This window comes from Castor canadensis, chromosome 5 (genome assembly GCF_047511655.1).
Source record: "Castor canadensis chromosome 5, mCasCan1.hap1v2, whole genome shotgun sequence".
Taxonomy (NCBI): Eukaryota; Metazoa; Chordata; class Mammalia; order Rodentia; family Castoridae; genus Castor; species Castor canadensis.
In genome coordinates, this window is record NC_133390.1 from 151710486 (window position 1) to 151728721 (window position 18236).

The following is an 18236-nucleotide window of genomic DNA, read 5'->3' on the forward strand; positions in this document are numbered from 1 at the left end:
GGGAGGGCAAGAAGGGGCGGAGGGGAGCTAGGAGGGCGGGGCGCCGGACCCCAATCGCGCAGCGGTCGTCTGCCCAGCCTGGTGGGATTGATCCCCGACCGCGGATAGCTGGCCCAGGCGCGGTTGGAGCAGCCCCCCCAATCCCGCAGCGGCGCCCCCACTTTCAATTACACTGTCCCCGCGGCGCGCGCAGGGTGCTGCTGGCCCGGGACGCAGGCAAGTCGCGCGGCGCGGGGCGGTAGGAGCCAGGCACTGGCGCCAGATGTCGGGCGTAAGGTGCGGGGCACCGGGTGGTCCTCTCTCCCGCGTCCCTCCCCGCCCCCACCTCGCTCAAAGTTTTCCCGCGGTGGCCCCCATCTCTTCTGGCCCAGCCCCTCAGTCTCCCCGTCTCCCTGGTCTCCTCCCTTCTCCCCCAGCCTCGGGGGGTTCCCGGGTGCGGACTGCCCCACGGGCCGCGTTGGCGCGCAGCCCCAGCTCGCTAGCCTTCCGGCCGAAAAAAGTTATGGCTCCGAGCTCATCCTCCCCCTCTGACCACTGGGGAGGTCCTTCTTTCCGCGCCTGTGGGAGTCTCCGGGACTCCCAGGCGAGGTGGGGCCAGGCAGCAGGTGCAGGGCTGGGCAGGCCTGCCGGGGAATGTCCGACTCCAGTCCGTCCTCTTCCTCCTTGTGCCATGGACAGTACCTCAGAGGCGGTCTCAGTCCCCAGCGCGGGGACGCGGCGTGCCCACGGCTCCCTTTGCCTTCGGAAAGGAGCGGGGTGCGCGGGGGCGGGCGGTCCTCTGGGCACTTCCCCTTTGTGGTCTCCCGGTCCGCCTCCGGAGCTGGTGCCTGAGGTCGTTGGGAACCTAGCTTTGAGTACTCTCTCGCCCTGAGCGAGGCAGGTGCCTTGGGCGGCCCCCGCCACTTCTGCTTTTCGAGTGCTTACTTTGCACTCAGCTCTGAGCCGGGAGAACCCTGGGGACAGCAGAGAGTGGTGGTGGCGGGGCAGGGAGACTGAGAGTTCTGTTTCATTTGGGGTGCTGCGTGGATCCTGGACTGTCCACAGCACCTTTGTGCCTCATTGCCAAGCTGGTCACCAGGCATCTCAACGCTGCATGCACTTTATTCCCAGGTGCCAGCAATCCAGGGGCCTAGATCGAGTTCTCCAGGAGAGCAGAGGCCGCGTCTGCAAGGGCCTGGGTTACAGTAAGTACATTGCATGTGGTGAATGGTGGGTGAAGCAATAACACTGACAAATAACAATTTGTCGTGGGACAGACTCCTTCCTGCCACAGTTGGTCCTAGTACAATGGGAGGAAGAATTAGAAACCATGATTCTTTTAAACAGCTGGAGACTGAGCTGAGGGCCTTCCTTCAGAAGCATTGTGTGAGGAGGAATCTGAGGTTGACCTGTCTTACTTTTCAATCCACATTGATTAAGGGAAATTTTTTTCCTGCAGGTGGTCTGAGGGTTAAAGAAAGCTCTGTGGCTAAGACTTACTGGATTTGACACGTAAGTGCTTTTTGTTTTTTTAAAACTGTATTCCAGGAATTAAGCATGGTGTCTTCCTGGAAGATGCCCTTTGAGCTTAGACACCCTCAAGTAGTTTGGGCTGTTTTCTTCTCTGAACATGGCAGCCCAGTGCTGGGACTTGGAGCAGTCCAGTGGCCCTCAGGGAGGTTGAAGAGGGCACCAAAGGCTGATTGAGCTTGGAGAGGTGGGGTTGTTTAGGAAAGAGGGTTAGGTTTTGTCCTGGGAGAAAATGGAGGTACAGTGTGTAACCTGCCTGGGCACCTGGGGGTTTGGGCTGGTGGAATTCTATGTGCTGAGGCGCCTGGAAGACCAGACCCACTCCTTTAGTAAATGAGAGCAAATACAGAATACTGTGGGGACACGGGATAAAACTTGGGTTGTAGCCTCGACTATCTGGGACTCTTCTACCTTCCTTTATGCTGTTGAAATCCCACCAGAATGATGAGGGGCAACTTTGAGGAGACCAGCCCAGAACAGGCTAAGAATCTGAGGTTCCCAGATCTCACCCCAGGGAGCCAGGCGGGCAGTGCAAGTGTTGTACTTGCACCTTCTGTATCTCCAGCCAGCATCATCCCCACATTCTTGAGGGTGGTCTCCCAGTGTTTTGGGGGCTCCACAGTCCACCTTTCTGCATCTGCATGGCTTTTATTTGGAGGTTCAGGCTTTCTCTCTAGCTTGTGTTATTTTGGGAGTCAATGGGGGAGGCGGATTGCACCCTACACCTTGATGACCCTACATCTTCTTTTCAATCTCTCAGCTCTCTTCCTCATTCGCTGACATTCTAGCCCACCTGGGGCATCTTAGTGGCTTACTGGTTTTGCTTTTATTTTTTGGTCTATTGCCTGGTGTCTCAGAGCCAGGATTCTTGTCTGCATTCTGTATGCCAGCAGTTTAGGAATGGCTGAGGAAGGTGGCTGGAGAGGTGCCCAGGGCTGTGCATCTTGGCACCTCTGCTGCCTCAAGGAGCTGGACTGTGGAGCTTGCCAGAAAGGAGACCTGTCATTCAAGCACAAAAGAAGCTGGGTCTGATTATTGCTGCTAGTCTATCCTTCTTGGGATACTTTGGCAGGAAGTATCCTCATTGTCTAGGAGGAGGAGATGTAGAGACAGGACCACATTGCCAGAGAGTACTAAGGAGAGGCTGGGAAATGGATGGCAGATCCCAGAAATAGTCCCAGGCCTGTTCAAGGCTCCTCTCTTCTCCCCCAGTGAAAAACTGGGCAGGTCTCAGTAGTGTGCCTGGAATGGAAGATGTCCAGTCTCTGTTTTCAAGTTAGAGCTGCCTCAGGCCAGCTGGGTTTATAAAGCTAGGGTAGCAGTCCTTTCTGTCATCTCCTGCCCCTCCTGCCACACTTCACAATATGGTCTAGATTTTTTTTTTCCACTCCAATGATACACTCTCCTGTTTAAATACCTCCCTGACTCCCAGAAGAATTTTTAAAAGCCCTGAAGGTGGGATAAGCTCCCACAGGCCTGTGATTGCTGCTTCATTTATTTGGCCTGCTTTTGGGTTCCTGTGGAGGACATGGCCTTCTGAGGATGGGGGTTAGTGGACGGGGCAGAAGGTTCAGTAAACAGGGACATCGTTAGATGCATCTGGCTGAGCTGCCAGTAGGTCATGGCTGGTCATCCCTGGGTGGCAGACCTTGGAGCCTGTAATCATGGGTTGATGTAGCTGTTTGGGATATAGCTTGGGGCTGCAGACTGGAACCAGAGGGAAATCTCTCAGAGAAGAAAAAGAAGGGGAATGCATGTGGCTAGCTCCAGTGGGCTGGGAAAAGTGACTTCCAAGGGCTTTCCCTCTTTTTTAAAAATTTTTTGACAAAAACTGGGGTTTGAACTCAGGGGTTGAGCTTGCTAGGCCTGTACTCTACCACTTGAATCATGCCCCAGCCCTCTCTCTTCTTTTCGTTGATAAAAATTGACAAAAAGATACCTTGTGCTTTCTTTGGATATGACAACCCAAAGTGATTAGGCAAAGTAGCCTCATTTCATCAGCATGATGTTTTACCCATATTTGGCACTCAGCTGTGTTTACTTGATTTGCTGTTCATGTCTGTAAATGTGATGGACAGAGTATTGGATCTGAGTTTGGCTTGTACTCCATTTCTAACATCAGGACATGGGGTAATAAGTATTGTCAGTGTCCTGCTTATGTTCCCTTGGCCTCAGCCAAATGATGAGTGGGAGAAAGTGTGCAAATACCCCAGTCCCCTCACCTCTCTGCTGAGATTACTTTGGAACATGCTTTATGCTATCTCTAAAGTTCTCAGCAGGACTGAATCCCAGTTGCTCATGATAATAACTCACTGTCTTCCCTTTTGTCCTACTTCCCCACTCCCCTTGCACTTGCCCTTGAATCCTTGTTTCAGGGTCTACTTCTGGGGGAAACCAACCTAAGATGGGCTTTATTCTATAGTTAAAACACATTTAAGGTCTCAGTTTCTCCAATTTTAAGATGGAAACTATAATAACTATCTCACAGTGATATTGTTAAGATCAAATGACCTCTCAAGTGTTGTCAGACAGGGACCTGGCACCCAAACATTGAAGAAAACCTTTGCTGGCTCTTTGGCTAATGTAGAAGGGGGCTATAATGGATTTAAAAGTATATTATGACAGAGCATGGAGAATTATAATGTTTTTGGAAAGTATTAAGTCCTTAGGTTAAGTGTAAAAACCAAGGTTACCTGCTTGGAGTTTTAATATCCAGTTGTGAGTCGTAATGCACAGATGTTAAACATTTAACAACTAACTGTCAGAGGGTGGGATGGGGAACCCCTGCTTTGTGGTGTTTTCTAGTTTCTCTGGTGTAAATATTGTTTCATCATGGCTGATTTCAAGCAATCAGCATGGTACTAGTGAACACTGAGTTGGCAAGGCATGAGCCTTGAGAGCCAGCAGGAGCCGGCTCCAGCAAACATCTGGCTGCTACTGAGTTGGATTGTGACCCCAGTAATCTCAATTTCCAATTTCATACAAAAAGAAGGAGAGTCTAAGAATTGTACTTGGTGTCCAAAACCTGGAGTGTATTTAAGCTCTGTCCTGAGCTGGTTGAATCACTGTGTGTGAGACAGTGCCAGGGTTCATACAATGATTATTAAGATATTTATGCTGAATCTTTCCAGGCCCGAGCTTCCCATCTCCAGAGTAAAGGGTTAGATGATTCCATACGTCCTGTCTAAGCCACTGGTCTCTTTAGGAAGAGCCCATTGCATTCTCCTGTCCACTCAAACTAAAACCTTTTAAAAACAAAATCCTTTCATGTGGTTCACACATTTGTGGTGTGAACCACAGGGCCCCCAGCACTGGGCTCTTCTGGATTCTCTCAGTGGATAAGGGAATTCAGTAGATGTTAACCCAGTATATTCTGCCTTCCTGGTTGTATGCCAGTTTCCCTTCATGGCATAGGCAAAGTGTGTCTCCAGAGAAGTCCTGGGAGGGTGGCTAAGAAAGGGTTGGTTTCTTATGGAAAAAGCAATTCCTAACTTATTGAACCACTCTGTGATGTCATAGAAACCCAACTAGAATCCCAGAAAGGTCTATAGGGAGGTAGAGAGGCTTTTATAAGACAATTCAACATCCCTGGAGTAGTTTTACTCTTCCTGCTCTGTGGACAGCCCTCCCAAGGGACTACCCGACTCAGCAATTCCACTAAGGATATAATTGGACAAGTGCATGGGGATGTCCCTTGCAGCATTATTTATAATAATGATAACAATAACAGCAAAAAGTAGTGAATAAATGCCCTACAATCATAAACTAGTTAATTATGGTATGTCTATATATTGAAATACCATGTGGCTTCAACAAATAAAGGATGTAGATGTGTATTAATAAACATGGAAAATACAATGTATTTCTAAGAAGCAGGTTACCAAACAGTGTGCTAATTTTTATAAATTACATCATCCATTGGTATTTGTGTCTGGAAGGATGTATAGTAAAATATTAGTAGTGAAATACTTTGATTTCCATCTTTTTATTTTTATAGGTAGTAAATTTTGTGCTTTATTGTGATAAAACACGTATCATAAAATTTACTATTTTAACTATTTTTAAATGTATAATTCTGTGGCATTAAGTACACTCATTATCTGTGTGATCATCACCATATCTCTTTCTAGAACTTTCTTATCACCCCAAACAGAAACATTGTACCCATTAAACAATAACCATTTATTCCCCTCTCCCCGGGCCTCTATTCTACTCATTATATTTATGAATTTGCCTATTATAGGCATATAAATGGAACTGTGTGACAGTTGTTCTTTTGTGGATGTTAATCTTTTTGTTTGTCTGTATTTTAAAAATAAAACTAATGAAAAAATATATTTTACTCATGTTATAGAAAGGAAAGCCCCAGGAGAGAGTTGTGGTATTACCTCTGTGGTTCCATCTAAGGTAGGGCTGGGAGCCCTGGCCATCCTTCCTGCCCTAGGACAAAGGGTCAAGGCTCTAGACCCCTGATGCAGAATTGTCTCATCCCAGGGTTATCTGTGTGGCTGGTAGATTGGGAGTGCTCACCAGGCCCCTGACTTGGTAGCTATCCTGCCATGAATGGGTGAGATTCAGCTAGGAGGTGGAGTTGTTGAGTCCAGCTTCCTTAAAGACTGAGAGTCTTAACTTGTCTATTTTCAGTATCTTTTGTGTGTCCCAAACCCTGTGGCTGAGCCAGACCTGCTAAATATCCATCATGGTGGCCATGGGTATGGCTGTTGAATGCTTTGTTCACAGGATGGCCTGGGGTACACGGAGGATGTTAGTTGGTGGGGTCCTTGAAAGCCCAGGTACTCTTCCTAAAGGTCCATGTAGGATCACAGGGACATTTGGGGTAAGGATCACTCAGCTGTGCATGTGGAGGGATAATTGAGGCTGTGGTGCAGTGAAGATAGTGTCCTGTGAGGTATATGTGTGCACTTTAGGTCTTGTCTAAGGTGAAGTGGGGCCAGGAAGCTGTGAGACCCAGAACTAAGAAACCAGGTCTCATGGCTTTATTCAGGGGTCACAGGATGGGTCAAGCAGTTTTTTCTGGGATACCTTGTTCTCTGACAAAGACTTTTAAGTTCCTTAAGTAAGCTTCTGTAGGGCCTGCCAGGTCTCCAGCCCTTTGGTCAGAGAATATAGGTCTGAGAGGCATTTCAGGAAGTTTCTGCCTTTTCATCTATCTAGTAGGAGGCTGTCCTTTTAATCTCAGGCAGTCAGGGAAGTGTAAAGAAGGTTCTATAAAAGCAGCCTTTGAGGATCATGTAGAAGGTCTGTTTGTCATGGTGCTGATTTTCTTGTAGGGTTAGTCAGCTGGTGGCAGGGCAGGCAGAAGACAGTGTGAATATGGTGGTGTGGAAGACTTCCCCACAACCTGCTGGAAATGTTCTGGAAAGCTTCAGATGTGCAGTCTCTTCTGGCACTAGGAAGAATGGAACTCTGCTGTGTGAAGGTGGATTTCCCTGCATACAGTATTGGATGTGTTAACAGTGTTCCGAGGGTAGATGCAATAGCCCACAGTGGCTGACCCTGGGAAGGCACAGTGCATACCAGGCCCTTCCCTCTAGTCCAGGCAACTAGGGCGGTAGAGATGGAGGAGGCTAGCCATCTGGCTTTTCATTCCCAACCCTGACCCCAGGTAACAAGTAGAGGAAACCCCAAGATCTTTGTACACAAACGTCTCAGCCTATAGCACCAAAAAAGGAAGAAGTGCTGGGGTTCCCTTCAGGAAGGGGATGTGAGGTCAGAGGTAAGTCTCAGAGTGGCCTATGACTTGGTAACCACTCAGTAAACAGGACGTGGGGCCATCACAGAAACCTGTGCTTGGAGGAAATGGGGAACTGAAGGCACCCCCACCACCTTACCTGCCGGGATCAGTCAGTATATCTGCAGAGCTGGGAGAGCAGCCCACTGACAGGCAATGGGAGTTTGATGGATGCAGGCCGTAGGCCCTGCCTGTGGGATAGCCTCCCCATAGGACCTGGGCTCTGCTTATATCTCCAATTGCTGGATTGGAAGGAAGCTTAACCTGCCATTTCCAGGTCAGACATTAAACTACCCTATAAAATAGCCCTTGCTTTTGAGAAATGCAGGTCAGCAAATGTTGCCTCATATTTGCTTTACTGGGGTCAGAATTGTCTCTGTCAACAGCCTACTCTCCCCTGGGACCAAACCACTCACCTGGACTCTCTCCCATGACTAAATTTTAGTCCACAAGGGGCCCTCTGTGAGATGGTAGTAGAGGAGCTACTTCAGAGCGGTAGTTGTGACCAGGCTCTTCCCTGGGGTGGGGGCTGTCCATAAGGGGGGGTCAGCAGTCTAAGTCTCTGAGGCAGAGTCTAAATTCTCTGACCTACCTTGTCCTGTAGTAGACCATAGATCCTCCTTATTCTGGAGGAGTCCAGCCCCATACCTTGGAGAGGGGAATGCTGCACGGAGCCCAGGATGAATGAATGTGGACCTTGCTGGGCTTCCCCAGCTAGCTGTGAGCATTACGTCATACCCTCCCTGTCCAATCACGCTTCAAGAAAGTTGCTCATGTTTCAGTCATGCCTGTGCAATGAGTTCTCTGTAAATACCAAAGGGACAGGGCTCCGAGAGCTTTGGAATAGCAGAGTTCATCGAGCTTCCTGGAGGTGGTGCACCAGAAAGGATAGGGAAGCTCTGTGCCTCTTTTCCCAGGCCTGGCCCTATGCAGCTTCTATATTCTTTATAATAAATGGGCAAATGTAAGCATTTCCCTGAGTTCTGTATGCTGCTCTAGCAAATTAACCAAACTCAAGGAGGAGATTGCAGGAACTTTGATTTCTAACCAGTTGGTCAGAAGCACAGGTCACAACCTGGGGCTTGTGGCTGGCATCTGAGAGAGGGGGCAGTCTTGGGGACTGAGCAGAGGGGTCTGATGTAAGTACTGAACTGGATTAGGAGATACCTGGCTGGTGCTCACTACAGACTGATTGCTTACTTGTTAGTGGAGAGAACTCCCCACTAGTCCTCTGTGTTGCTTGTGGGGTAAAAGGGCAGGGAAAAACACTGACACTTTGTTTTTCCTGACACACACTACCTTACTCTTGCACCTATACAAGCATACACCCCCATTTACACACCCATTCCTATATGTTCACATCCATTCACACATATAGCCTTTTCCGTGTGGAGTTTATGCTAATTTTTTTCCATCCATCTCTACCACCCTAACTTCTCTGATAAGAGATGAAGGGGTCTTTGTGTTTCCTTCTAAACATCTATCCCAAAGGTCAAAAGCATCTGGATGCCTGAGGAACTTCCCTCTATAAACAAGCTGCTCTTCTGGCCTGGGAGGCAATTGTTTGGGTGTCCGCCTGGTGACATCAGTCATTTACCTGCCTAGTACTTGCTGGTGCTGAGCGGGAAGCAAGAGCCCCAGCTTCCTCTACTCTTCTGCATGACTATCCTGTAAGGGATTTAGGCTCGGTTACTGAAGGTCTCAGATGGAAGCCTGGTGGGCCTCTTTTTAGCTTTGCAGACCCTCCTGCTTGGGGAATCCCAGCCTCCAGCCCCTGCTGTATCTCAGCTGGTGGGAAGGAGATGGGTGGGCAGGACCTGTACCTGGCCTTTGCCAGAAGCTGAGGCTTTTTCTGGGGGTGGGATGGGGTGGGGCTGGCTTGTGGGGCCTGTAATGGGGAAGGGTAAGCAGTTCACTCTAGTCAGAGTGCTATGTGACTGAGGGCCGGTGGCTCTGTGATGTCCAGGCTCTGGACAAGGACCTGCTCTGGGTCCTGACCCTGACCCCTGGACCAGTCACATCCTCCCTCCCTTCCCCCTTCCCCAGGACCCTGGGCCACCTTTGGCTGGTACCTGGAACCAGCCATACTGTCTCTCCCTGTGAGCCCCTCAGATCCAGTTCTTAGCTAGGCAACATAGAAGGCATTTTAGGCTTCAAGCCAGCTGTATGACCAGGGACAAGTTATCTGACCTCTAGAACTACTGTTTCTTCACCTGTAAAATAGTGACAATAAAGCCTTCCCTGTGGCGTTCCTGGAGGGATGAAGATGAAGCACCAGGAATCTGTTACCAGCAGCACTACATCTCCAGGGCCTGTTAGGTACGCATCACTGAATCAGGACTGAGGCCGGCAGGCTTCTGGATTTCACAGAGCCTGGTCTCCAGAGGATTCTGATAGCTGCTGCAGCTGGAAGACTGCTCCTCTAGATAATGACTGGGTCAGTCCATGTTTAGGCAGAATCTCCTTCCCCATTACCCTGAAGGGGAACTGCAATATATAGGGGTTCCTCTTTGAAACTGGGCCATCTTGGGTATGAAGCTCAGTTCTGTCCCTTGCTGTCTGTCTGTCTGTCTTTGGGCAGGGTAAACCCTTTGCAGGTGGAGTACTTGACCCTTACAGTTGACTTCAGGGCTCCCTGTGGTGGTGTGTGGTGTTGGAATCCTTCCTGAGCTGAGTGCTGGGACAGCCATGTAGGGCAGAGTGTGGGTGGGTACCTGAGGGCCTGGAAAGGAGATGGAGGAGGTCATCTGGGGAAGGCTCATGGGTGAGCCAGACACTGAGAGGGCACAGCCTGGCCAGGAATTAGGCCTTCCATTGATTTAGGGCATGCAGGTAAAAGACAAAGTATTAGAAACCCAAATTTTGTCCATGACCAGGGCAGGCTTAAGTTGGTGAACCAGTACACAGAATCTCTTGCCATCTCTAGATCTTGGCAGGGATCCAACTCACAGCTAAAGACTCCTTCCTTATGTTGCAATGAGGCTGGGGTTTCCTGTTTGCCATCGGTACTTCCTGCCCTGATATGAAGGGGTGAATGGAGTGCAGAGGGCCCAGCACTATCTCTTCTGCCACTACTCAGTTACAAAGCAGATTCCTTAGGAGACCTGACCAACTCGTTTTTAACACTGTAGTGTGAAACATGGTGGAAGGTAACTTTCTTCTCCAACCTAGGAGGTCCAGATTGTCCTCAGAGGGAAGGGTCAGGGCTCAGAGAAGCAGTAGGGACAGGCCCCAAAAGGGGAAGCTGCGGGCCTCCAGTGAACGTTTCCTGTGTGTCAGGCCTTGGGCTGACTTCCTGGCTTCTGTGACATGGTGCCCTGGTTTGCAAGAAGGTACCTTTTGCATCAACTCTGTGCCTGTATACACTGATCCTTAGGATGCTCACCACTGTCTCCTTTTTCCTCAGAAATATTAATAATGGGGGGAAGCTGCTAAATACCCAACTCAGGTGGCTTTTAGACAATTCTTTTTTTTCAATTCATTTATTCACATGTGCATACATTGTTTGGGTCATTTCTCCCCGCTGCCCCTTTTCCCCCCTTCTCCTCTCCCCCCCCTCAGTTCCAGGCAGGTACTTTTAGAAAATTCTGTTCCTTCCTTTCTTCAAAGGCTGTTTTGAAATACATTTGATGGTGTCTTTAGTCCACACAGGCTCCATCCCTATAGATTTCACAGCCCTGGTTGTACACTGGCATGACTGGGGAGGCTCCAGTGGTGGCTGGTAGCATTGGTCTGGGTTGTAACCTGAACATCAGGATTTTTGAAGCAACCCTTCTCTGCACCCCCTTCCCTGCTCCAATTCTGAAAGCCTGGGGCCAAATGCTCCTTCTCTCTCAATCCCCATTCTTGGTTTAACCTGGCCTTTCCAAGGGTATGACCCTGAGTGGCTCTGTGGGGTTTGTTACCCTGGGAACACTCTGTGGAAAACCCTGCTCCCCAAAATTGTCTGTCTTTTCTCCCAGGTGTATTTTCTCTGATACTGGGGCTGCCTGGGTCCTGTACATTGACTGTTGACTTCCTCCCACCCCTTAATAGGAGTTGAGGTGGGGTTGGGGGTGGGCCTGGCTCCTGCCATACAATGAGGAAGATAGTTTAGGAAACAAAAACCAAAAACAGTCACTGAAGGGGATTCTTCATCTGCCTAGCTCTGGACTTTCCCACCAGGAGTTGGGCCTTTCTGTTCTGCATTTGCTCCTCTCCCTTGGGACTTTCCAGTCAACAAAAATGAGGAGAGACACTTGTCTCAAGGCTGGACCAGGAACTGTAGGGATGAGCTGGTGTCTGGGCGTCCTGACTACGGGAGGTGAGAGCACCAGTATTTGGAGGAACCAAGGGCTGAGAACAGAGGAATTCTGCTGTTTGTGGAGGAGCCTTTCCAACTCCTAGGCCTTCTTGAGACTTGGCATTTGCTTTCATCCAGGAAGCTGAGTCTGAATTTCTGAGGCTTGGATAGGGGGAGGCCTTGTGTGGGAGGCTGGAAACACCTGTGAGTGGGGTCTGTGGAAAGGAAGAGGGAGGCTCCTTGGAGTGTTCGCCAGCCCTGACTGGCCAGCTCTGCCCCCATCCCTGCTGCCTGGCTATGCACTGCACCAGGTAGGTCCAGGATGAGCACTTCCTTCTCCAGCTTGGCACAGCCAAAATGAGCTTCAATTCCAAAAATGGGGTGCTGTGGTGGATACTGCTGATATCCACTCAAGTCCCCTTATCTACTGCATATTGTAAGCATTGGCCACCTATGGGTCTTAGTTGTCCCCTGTCCTCTTGTAGAGAAATGCCTGAGAGGTCACTCCAACTCCCAGGAGTTTCCCTCTGCCAGTGACCCACTGGTACAGGGGTATGAGGCCTGATCCATCTGCCAGATTATAGATGCCCCTGTGCTGCTTTTCATAGTGCAGGGCCCCCATGGGAGCAGGCCACCCGTTTGCTTCTCTCCTCCAGCCCTGCCTCCCTCCCTCGCAGGTTTCTCCCAAGACACTTCAAGGAACCTCTCGGCTCTCACAGCCTCCTTCTCTAGGCACCTTGTTCTCTGGGCTTCCAGAATACTGCTCCTAGGGATCCTTGACCTAGGACAGCAGGTTTGCTTCCATGGGCTGTCACAGAACCCATTCCCTCCCTTGAGAAACAGTCATGGTCGTGGGACATGGCAGGAGCTGTGGGCCATGGAGGAAGCTCCATGTCAGGAGAGGAGAGAAACACCAGGCAGGTAATTTCTGTGTCATAGGTGGTAAGTGCTATAAGGAAAAGCAGGCTGGTCCAGCTGAGGACCACAGCGACAGTTCAGAGGGGACAAAAAGTTTGGGTGTGGGTCTGAGAACATGTGGGTTTGCTTTGGTCTTATAGGAAAGGAGGACATCTACACAACATGGGAAGCAGGCTCAGAAGGTTCTCTGTGGCTGGGATGAGGTCATATTCAATGGCCAAGGACACTTTTCTTTGTAAGGACATCCCCTTGGGACTTTGGGAAGATCTTGCCCTTGAGTTGAAGTCATGATGGCTCTCCATGTGTGACAACCTAGGTCCCATTGACAATCTAGATAGCGCTGCCCAGGAATTTAATGGAGCTGAGGAAAATCGAGAACATTCTGCCAAAGTGTGAAGTCAGTGCCAGAAGGCACAGTTGGTGACCCCAGTGGGGGTCCAACATGACCAGAGCCTGGGAGGCTCATGCCTCAACCAGGGAAGTCCGATAATGTTCACATGTCCAAAAGTTTTTAGCGGACATGCTTTGTAGTTAGTAGACAATATTTAACACTTTACTTTCTAAAGTAGTATTCCTAAAAATCACTGATATTTTTATTGGATAAATACTGACTTAGAATTCCTAAGGGGGTAAATAACCCTGTTCATAGTGTTAGACTTACAAATAGCAGTTCCACATGGATGGTTTTTATGTAAAATCTGCCCTTTCTCTTCCCCCTTTCTCCCTCTCTCCTTTCTCGGTGTGATGAAACATGAGGTCTTGTGCTTGAGTGCTGGCTCACGTGGTCCCTCTTTCCTCCTTGCTGTTTCCTTTCTACAAAGCCATGGACACTATCAGTTGTATTCCCAAGGCATTGTGGGACATGATGCTTGTAAATGATTCTTACAAGGCATTTTGGAGCACAGGAGGGTTCCGTAAATTCTAGATAATAACAGGGAGCACAAAAGAGTTACAATCAGCTGGCTGAGCGAATCCCTCTCTCTGAGGACACAGATGTTGGCAGTCATCCTTGGAGGAAGTCTCCAATTGAATCCACATTCCAACCTCATAAACCATCTTCCTCTGACCCTTCCTTGTGTGAGGAACAATACTCTGTTTAAGATCTAACTCTAAATTTCCGGCCCTTTGTTACCACTGCTGCTGTGTTTGCCCTACAGTGTATGTAAATTTAACTTGCTCTTTTTACAGCTGACTGGGAGATTTGTGGTGATGGTTGGAAGGTCATGAAAAGAGATGCAGATGATCTCGAGACAGATGGAGGGGTTGGGTCCTAGCATTACTTACCTCTCATTTCAGTTCGACAACATGGCAGTAGACTATGAATGTATGTTCCTGACACTCCTTCCCCAAGAAATGTAAAAGTAAGGAAAGAGGAGGGGGAGAAGTCAGGCCAGGAACAACAAGATGAGGCCACATGAGCCTACAGGTCGGATTTACTGCTATGGCCTTGGCAAGATCACCCAATAGGTAGAGAATAAGGGAACCCTGGAAAATTCCTACATTTGGAGCCATTAGACTACTTGCTTTGTATCAATCTGCTAAGTAAAAAATGGTAACTAAAGAGATGGAACATCTTTTCGAAGATTTATTAATAATTTGAGTTAATTTTTCTGTGAGCTATGTGTTTTTGCCCATCTTTCCAAAATGAATGTAGGACCTTTTTCTTGTTGTTTTATTAAAGCCATTTGTATATTAAGGACAGTAGCCCTTTTGACATAGGTGTTGTAAATGTTTTTCCCTATTTGTCATTTGCCTTTTGACTTTGTATAAGTATAAATGTTTGTCTAAATGAAAGTTTAAAATTTTTTACAGATTGGTATTGAGTTTTTGTTATGCCTTCTGAATTTTGGGTCTTGAATAGGAAGGTTTTTTCTATTTGAAATATATATATTATATAATATATGACATCATGTAATTTATAATATATATCCTACATTTACTTCAGCATTTTATTTTTTGATGTTTACATTTTTATTCATGTTATTTCTTTTGTTGGGAAGCAGTGAGAGAGATTTGCTTACCCATTCTTCCCTTACCAAAGGCCAGCCAGTTCTCTAGTGACTTTGGTTATTCTGTTTTTTCCTCACTATTTAAGAAAACTGCTCACATTCTACGTTCCCAGATATATTTGGGTCTATTTCTGTATACTATATTGTTTCATTGATCTGCCTATTTTTTCCTCTAGTACCAAATAGATTTAATAACTGTGGAGAAGACTTAAATTCTCTAATTGGTATTCTCAGTGGATTTAAGAGGACATGGTATCAAAAAGGAAATGTCTTAAGAACAGACCAGATTGCTTTCAGATGTAAAACAAAATTACCAAATGATAGGTTATCATGGAGGCAGTGAACAAAGAGAGTCCTGCAGAAAATTCAATCAGTGAATTAGAAGATTAGCTGCCAAATTCTAAGGAAAATAAGGAATGAAGATTGTGAGTGAAAATGACATAGCTTCAGGGATGGGTGGGTGGATGGATGGATGAATGGGTGGATGGTGCTAGACAGAGGGGATCAGAGTTTGCAGGAAAGGGCTTGGGGGCGTGGCTCAAGTGGTACAGTATCTGCATAGCAAGTGCAATTCCTTGAGTTCAAACCCCAATAGCACTAGAAGGAGAGAGAGAGAGAGAGAGAGAGAGAGGGAGAATTTGCAGAAGAACCAAGAATGCAAGGAAGAAGAGAAACAACCAAAGAAAGAATAGAATAACATTCTTGTGACTGAAGACAGACTCTAGTGTTCAGGGTGAGAGGAGCTGTCAATGGGCAGACACATTCATCACTGTTCATCTGATTCCCACTGAAACGAGGCTGTAGAACTGACTGTGGTTGAGTTCTTTGTGAACTTCACATGCTTTAAATCAGGCTCCAAGCTTGTCTTCCTTGGGCTCCCACCACCAGCTCCTGGCTCAGTTGGCTGCTGCCTCCTCCAAGCACCCTGTTCTCTGGGCTTCCAGAGAATACAGAATAATATGTTTCTCTTATTTTCCCTCCTCCTCCAGGGACAGTTCTTCCTCTGGCTACTCTGACTGGGCTCATTGGAGCCCTGCCTTAACCCTGTTCTCTCCCTGGTGACATCTCTGCTTTCCTGACCTCACAGGCTTGCACATGCTATCCCATTCTGCACAGGTTAGGGTGCAGACTCCTTCAGCCTGTACGCACGTACCCCTCACCTTATGCAGTGCATCTCATCATTGACATCTTAATTGGGAGGTCACTTCCTCCAGAAAGCCCTTAGGACCCCATCAAATCCAGATTAGGTGTCCTTCTGGTCCTACGGTGGTCCTGCCTTCCCTCGATGGAACTGCTTACCCTTTCCTGCAGCCCCTCCCACGAGAGCCTGTGCCCTGAGGGTGGAAGAGGGCCAATTTACTTTGCTGTTTAATCGCCAACAGGAAGCACAGTGCTACATAGCTAGGCATGCAATAAATGTATGTGACTTACACATGCATAAAAAGAGTACCTTTTGGGTATTCACTAGTTATGGGTAATTGTCACTTAAAAAAGAAAAACTGAAAGCTTTCTCACTAGTCTGACTTTTTTTTCCCTATCTGTGCAGTATATGTTTACTCTGGTTTTAATGATCAGATTATTTTACCATGTTGGAAAAGGAAAATTTTAATCTAAAATTTAGAGAAACCAGCTGTGTTCTTAGGGTCCCACTTTGGGGCACACAGATGGCTATGAGTTTTCTGAGCGGACCTCAGCCCTCCGCTCTTCCCTCCACCCTCATTCCTTCTTTAGGAGGCCTTTATTAGTTTCCCATGGTTGCCATAACAAATTACCAAAACTCAGTGGCTTAAAACAACACAGATTTATTGTCTTACAGTTCTGTAGGTCAGAGGTCTGATGTGGTTCTCCTGGGGGTAAAATCAAGGTGTCAGCAGGGCATGTTCCTTCTGTTTCCAGAAACACATGTTGAGCTCACTGTAATGATATGCATGCTGAAACATTTAAGGAAGGTGACTGATGTCTGTAATTTACTTTGAAATGCATCAAAACCAGCATGGATTGATAATTGGAAAAAAGAATATATAGAAGGACGGATATGTGACGCAGTAAGTGTAGGAAAATGTCAAGGACAGAGTAGCTTTGAACCTACAACCATTTGCTTTCATGTTTTTTCATTTTTATGTTTGAAAACTTTCTCTCTCTGTCTGGTGGCACTGGGGTTTGAACTCAGGGCCTCATGCTTGCTAGGCCTTACCACTTGAGCCACTCCACCAGTCCTTTTTTTGTGTTGGGTATTTTCAAGATAGGGTCTTGAGAACTCTATGACCTGGCGGCAATCAAACCTCGATCCTCCTGATCTCTGCCTCCTGAGTAGCTAGGATTACAGGTGTGAGCCATTGGCACCTGGCTCCCCATTAAATTTTTAATAGAACCTAACTGGCTGCTTCCTTTGAGGTCCTGCATGCTGTAGTCCCCACTCCCCTCCTCTCAGGCTCATCTGGAGCCACACCACTGCTCACTGGTCACACCCTGTATCTCTTCTTGTTTCCTTTAATGACCTTTGTTTTCTGTCTCTGAAATCATCCTGGGGATATAGACCTTTGAGACCCTTTTTTTTTTTTTTTATTGGTAGAACTGGGGTTTGAACTCAGGACTTTTCACTTGCAAAGCAAGCATTCTACCGCTTGAGCCACACCCTGTTACCCTGAAAATTCTTTTAATAAAATGTTTGAAAAAAAATCTGGTAATGCTATCACCTAGATAAAGCCAGTCTTTCATTCATTTATGTCAGCCTGTCATTTTCATCTATGTCAGTGGTTCACACCCTAGGCAATTTTGCCCCACGGGACACTTAGTAATGTCTGGGGACATTTTTTTATTGTCCTGACTGGGGCAGTGCCACTGGCATCCTAGTGGGTAGAGGCCAGAGAAGCTGGTAAACAGCTTATGCTGCATGGCAAAGAATAGTCCAGCCCCAAATGTCAGTAGTGCTGAGTCTAGAAACCCTGACATATGTGTGCATATCTGATTATATGTATCATACCTACTCATGTGTTTATGTATGCACATTTTACTTTTACATGCATATATATATTTTTTCTTTTTTTTGGCAGTACTGGGATTTGAACACAGGGCCTCACTAGGCAGGCACTCTTACTGCTTGAGCCACTCTGCCAGCCCTTTTTTACATATATTTTAAACAAAGATTCATATTCTCATAATCTTCATTTTCATAGTGTATTGTTATTTTCCAAGTAATAAAATTTCCTCTCACATTATGGCATTTTAACGGCACCTGTAGATCATATGCTGTGGTTTACTGTGCCCCACTCTGTTCGGGCATTTTAGGTGGTTTCCCATCCCCAGTAAAATCTGGGCTGGTCCTGTCAGATGAGTCTCTTTTCTGTGTTATGAAGGTTACTTCCGGAGTTCTTGGGACCAACTTGGTGTCAGTGTTCTCTGTGGCTGGGGCATTTGTTCTTGGAGTGTCCTCCAAGGTTGTCACCTTTCCTAGGGGTGGATTTTCTCAGAGCCTGTGGGCAGCAGAGGTAGCAGTCAGTAGTGTGGCATCTCACCAGCCCTGGCTCAACGTTGGGGAGCCCAAGCTATGGATCTGGGGGTGTGGGTAGGGGAGAAGGAGACCCAAGTGCTCTGATTTCCTCCCCTTGCCACTTACGGCTGAGTTCCCAAGTACACTGACCTTGACCTCTGTCTTCTTTCAGTTACAGGCCCCTCCTGCTGATGAAAAGAGAAAGGAAGAATGGACTACAGTCACCAAGCTTCCCTAGTCCCCTGTGGACAAGATAAATACATTTCCAAGTAAGGT

General features: G+C 47.5%; 1 protein-coding gene and 1 long non-coding RNA gene across 10 annotated transcripts in view; one reads left to right on the forward strand and one right to left on the reverse strand.

Moving 5' to 3' along the window:
- Nucleotides 1–888, reverse strand: part of LOC141423377 (uncharacterized) — a 29258-nt gene extending 28370 nt beyond the window's left edge. The window contains exon 1 of one of the 4 annotated variants that reach the window (XR_012448182.1): nucleotides 682–888. This is a non-coding gene — a long non-coding RNA (uncharacterized lncRNA). The remainder of the gene's footprint in view (nucleotides 1–681) is intronic. The other 3 variants (XR_012448181.1, XR_012448180.1, XR_012448179.1) reach the window with 3 other exon arrangements.
- The window catches only part of Rassf2 (Ras association domain family member 2), a 37008-nt gene that overhangs the window by 415 nt on the left and 18357 nt on the right, over nucleotides 1–18236 (forward strand). For 2 of the 6 annotated variants that reach the window (XM_074074395.1, XM_074074393.1), the window contains exons 2-4: nucleotides 1111–1184; nucleotides 1439–1491; nucleotides 18133–18229. In XM_074074395.1, coding sequence (XP_073930496.1) covers nucleotides 18171–18229 — 59 coding nt within the window. In that variant the 5' untranslated portion in view covers nucleotides 1111–1184; nucleotides 1439–1491; nucleotides 18133–18170. Of the gene's footprint in view, nucleotides 1–10; nucleotides 217–737; nucleotides 757–1110; nucleotides 1185–1438; nucleotides 1492–6924; nucleotides 6950–6993; nucleotides 7539–18132; nucleotides 18230–18236 lie in introns of those variants that run through there. The other 4 variants (XM_074074394.1, XM_074074396.1, XM_074074398.1 and 1 more) reach the window with 4 other exon arrangements.